The following is a 4,746-nucleotide window of genomic DNA, read 5'->3' on the forward strand; positions in this document are numbered from 1 at the left end:
CCATAACCAACTACGAAACCACTTTCTAGTAACTAGAAATAAACACCCAAAAACCCAATAAAACCTAAAATCCTTAAAGGTAGCCCAAAGACTTATTGAAAGAGGGAAAAAAGGTAACTTCACCACCTTGCACCACCCAAAACTCCAAGAAACATAATATCCAAAGCAAGGGGTAAGGCCCTTAAAAAAACCCTCAATCCATAAGCTAACCTTTAAGAAAAATCCCCTCAAACCCATAACCCACATAACACATTACACAAAGTAAAACCAATAAAAGACAACACAGATAAACATCTCAAAAAAGAAATAACAAAAAACCCCCTCAGAAATGCCCTTCCCGAATCTTCTATCCCTATTCCTATTCTCCTTCCTCCTCATAGTCATCAACAAGGGATCCTTCAACTTCTTGCAGCTCTTGCCCAACACCATCCATTACCACTCCATTCTGCACCATAAACACAAAACGAAACACAACAAAATAACACCAAACCACCAGCAAGACAGATTAAGTTTCATACTAGACATGGCATCAATCACATGTCTAGGATTCTCTCTTTCGGTATTCTCAATTAAGATCATATCCAAACAGAAAATCCCATAGGTACAAGTTACATGATTTGAGAATAAATTCTCCAACCAGTAACATATTCCGTCAATTCCTTTGTATAAGCACTTATTCCAAAAATACCCCCACCAAATTCCAACAAAAGGATCACCCACTTTAAACTTCCTCCACTGCCAATCCCAAAACCAAAAATCATCAATCACCATTTTGGCAAACCAGAAATTGACAACCATTACTTAACTTTCTCCATTCCCGAAATACCCCAGGTCAAATAAATCTTATTATTGACCATTTTAGCCCTTTTCCTAAAACCCAACAGCTTTAACCGAATCTCATTTTCAATACTAGCTATCACCCCCTCAACCGAATTACTTCTAGAACTAAAAAGTCTAGAGTTTCTCTCCCTCCAAATGTGAGCAACACTGCTAGCAAGCATACATTTAATAATCAAATTCTCAGCAGACTTCAAATTAAGCAAGCTGCATAACTTTAAAATCAAATCACAATTAAAGAACGATTAAAGAACAAATGATTATGAGAATCAGGCTCAATTTCACAGAACGGGCAAAGTAAATTACCATCCACTTCCCATCCTCTAAGCCGATCCTGTGTTTTCAATCTATTCAAATTAGCCATCCACAAAATAAATGAATTACGAGGGATGCAATTGCCATACCAAACAATATCATGCCAAGGAACTTTATTTCCAAAGTTATTTATATCCTTCCACACCTGTTTACATGAAATTTTTTTACATACACCCTTCTTATCCCTCCAACCTGCAACATCACTCATATTAGAATCAATACAAAACATGGGTGCTTCTTTCAATCCAGGGAATTTATTAACCCATTCAACCGGCCAGGAATAAGTATCAAAATCAAGAACATCACTGACCAAAGATGAATCACTAAACCCATTGCTAACCCAATCTCTTCTAGATAAAATAGTACTAAGAATACCAATTGGGTGCCACCAATCATGCCATAGAGATGTGTTCCTCCCATTTCCCACACACGAAATAATATAAGGCCTAAAAATTTTCCTTATCTCCAAAAACCTTTTCCACGTCCATCTCATACTCTTTTTCTGCAAAATATCCCAAAAATTTTTGCTACCTATATAATTGATTCTCACCCACTGCACCCACAGAGAATTTTTGTTATTAATCACATTCCAAATATGTTTAGCAAGTAAAGCATCATTTCATCTCCTTAAATTCTTGATTCCCAGCCCACCATACTCCTTAGGCTTGCAAATATCATGCCACTTGACTTTAGCTTTCCCTTTGACTATCTCACCATTAGCCCATAAGAAACTTCTGCACATCTTCTCAATCTCAATAATAGTAGCAATGGGAATTTTAAAGATCGAAGCCCAATAAACATGAATGGATGTTAAGCAGAGTTAATGAGTTGCAACCTGCCAGCAAACGATAAGGTCTTACTTTTCCAATTGAAAATTCTCATCTTAATCTTTTCAATCAACTTTTTACAATCTCTTTCAAACAGCTTAGTGACACACATAGGTACGTGCAAATCTTTAAACGGAAATCTCCCAACATCAAAAGGAAGGATACCCAAGATAATCCTTCTCATATTTGGCTTAACACAACTGAAATAAATCTGACTTTTTTCCATACTCACCTTCAACCCTGAAACCTTTTTGAATTCATCAAGGGCATCCCTTATAATTCTAACCGAATTCCCGTTACCATAAGAGAAAACCAACAGATCATCAGCAAAGCATAAATGGGAAATATTGAGGGCCATACACTTACTATGGAACTTAAAATTCTGGGATTCATCAATAAGCTTACCAAGAATGATATTAAACACCTCCATAACTGTAGTAAATAGGTAAGGAGATAAAGGATCTCCCTACCTAAGACCTCTCTTTCCTTCAAAATACCCATGATCTCATTAAAATTAAGCATGAACCACGGAGAGGAAACACAAGCCATAATCCACTGAACCATAACAGGATAAAACCCAAATCCCTGCAAAATTCTATTAAGAAAACTCCAATCCACCGTATCATATGCCTTTTGTATATCAATCTTTATGGTGCATTTAGGAGCTCCCCTCTTTTTTTTTGTACCCCACCATCAGCTCCTGAGCAAGGAGAATATTGTCCAAAATAGATCTACTAGGAATGAAAGCTGACTGATTTTTGCTAACAATATCACCCAAACAATTTCTGATCCTGTTCACTATAATCTTACTGATACACTTATAAAAAGTATTACAACAAGCTATAGGCCTAAAATCAGAAACTTTCCTCGGAACCTCCACTTTAGGAACTAGAACTATTCTCGTAGCATTGATCCCCTTCAACAATTTTCCAGACCAAAAGAATTCCCTTACAGCCTTACACACCTCTGGACCAACTATGTTCCAAGAACTTTTAAAATTTTTTGAAGAATACCCATCAGGGCTAGGGGCACGATTGTCATCTATATCAAACACCACTCTAATCATATTAACAGCCACCCTACTATCCAATTTTTTATGAAAAAAATCATCATTTAATCCCGACAGCTCAGTAACTTCTTTACAACCCAAAACCTTATTAAAATGAGAAACAAACTTATCTTTCATAGCCTTCCCACTAACCCATCTTCCATCTTCATCCAGAACCATCTGAATACGATTACTATTACCCCTACTCTTCACAATTCTATGAAAAAACTTAGAATTATTGTCCCCTTCCTGTAACCATTTAATCTTAGCACGCTGAGCAAGAAGTTTTTCTTCATCATTACAAGCAACATTAAAATCAAAGAGAATATTAGCATGCTCTTCCCTAATCTTGCAATCAAAAGGATTACTATCAATTTCATGTTATTTACATTCCAACTCTTTTCTTAACTTCTGAATTCTTTTCCCAGCACCCCAATGTTTATTACACAGCTCCCTACAATAATTTTTGAGAATCTTCAACTTTTGACTTACTTTAAACATAAAGAAACCATCAATATTAATATCCCAAACTTCCTTAACCAAAGGTAAAAACTCCTCCTTCTCAGCAATAAAATTAGCAAATCTAAAAGAAGGCTTCCATTTCACTTTATCAACAGGTAAATTTAAAATAGCTGGACAATGATCCGAATTTCTATATGGTTTAAAAACAACATGGGCTAAAGGATGATCTGAAATAAATTTCAAATTGACCATAACTCTATCAAGCTTCTTCAAAAGACCCTTATTCCCAGCAGGGGTTTTGTTCCAAGTAAACTGAAACCCATAAGAATTCAGGTCCTCCACTTCAATAAAACTTAAACAATCAACAAAATCTTCAACTCCTTTGGGGGTTTTAGAACAACCTTCAGAATATTCCGATGGTTTTAAAGCAACATTAAAATCACCTAATAAACCCCAAGCTTCCTTCTTAACAACCAAGCTATGTTTCTTCAAATTATCCCAAAGCAATCTTCTTTCAAGATAATTCGAAGCAGCATATATAAAAGACAAATACATGCCAACATCATAACAGTGGATAACCTGCTTGGATTGAGAAATCATCATCACATCAAAAAGTCTAGGATTCCACCCCACTATAATTCTAGTACCAGCCTTACAACTATTATTATTAGAAACCCAATCCCACTGCCCAAAAGTCTTAACACAAACATTTTTAAGATTTAAGACCTTGACATGAGATTCCACCACAGCACAAATACCAAGGTTATTACTCCTAATAACATCAATAACCTCCTTCTGCTTAACAGATTTATTCAAACCCCTAACATTCCAAGCACCTATAGACATCATTGGGAAATAATAGAGTTTTTGGCATTTACCTCCTCAAATGCCGGAGAAATCCCCATCTTGCTGTTATTGTTTTCCAGTTCCATCCAGCCTTTCTTCATTTTATTACTTTCATTTCCTTTTTTCTCCCCCTCACCCTTAATAGAAGGAAGCATTTTATTATTCACAATTTCATTAGCACCCACATCAGAACCTCCACAATCTTCTATCTGATGGATAACTATCTTCTGACCCTATGCATCCTCTTCCATTTTATCCAAAACTTCCTCTTCAATCTCTCCCAAAATTTCAAATCTGTTTTTATTACTAAAGCCATCACCTGTGTTTGTCACACTTACCAGACTTTTATTACCCTCCTCCCTTTTATTATCCTTTTTAATAACATACTCCTGCATTTTATTCTCCTTTAAC

General features: G+C 35.8%; 1 protein-coding gene across 1 annotated transcript; it reads right to left on the reverse strand.

Annotated features, from left to right (window-relative positions):
- Positions 1–358: 358 nt before the first annotated feature.
- On the reverse strand, positions 359–4,436 carry LOC111906233 (uncharacterized). The gene is made up of 10 exons (XM_023901952.2): positions 4,368–4,436; positions 3,520–4,284; positions 2,671–3,375; positions 2,457–2,564; positions 2,212–2,361; positions 1,242–1,705; positions 1,144–1,171; positions 855–1,052; positions 613–735; positions 359–445 (listed from the first exon to the last, which is right to left on the reverse strand). The coding sequence occupies exons 1-10, from the start codon at positions 4,434–4,436 to the stop codon at positions 359–361; spliced, it is 2,697 nt and encodes an 898-aa protein (XP_023757720.2).
- Between the last annotated feature and the right edge of the window lie 310 nt (positions 4,437–4,746).

Source organism: Lactuca sativa, chromosome 8 (genome assembly GCF_002870075.4).
Source record: "Lactuca sativa cultivar Salinas chromosome 8, Lsat_Salinas_v11, whole genome shotgun sequence".
In the NCBI taxonomy this organism is placed as follows: domain Eukaryota; kingdom Viridiplantae; phylum Streptophyta; class Magnoliopsida; order Asterales; family Asteraceae; genus Lactuca; species Lactuca sativa.

What these genes read in the sequence shown, in the direction of transcription:
- LOC111906233 (XM_023901952.2), bottom strand. Translation starts at nt 4,436, where the DNA reads ATGAAGAAAGGCTGGATGGAACTGGAAAACAATAACAGCAAGATGGGG. An exon ending in TCCTTGCTCAGGAGCTGATG is followed by an intron (nt 2,565 to 2,670) that starts GTGGGGTACAAA and finishes AGAATTTTGCAG; the next exon opens with GGATTTGGGTTTTATCCTGT. An exon ending in AGAATTTATTCTCAAATCAT is followed by an intron (nt 446 to 612) that starts GTAACTTGTACC and finishes TTTATGGTGCAG; the next exon opens with AATGGAGTGGTAATGGATGG.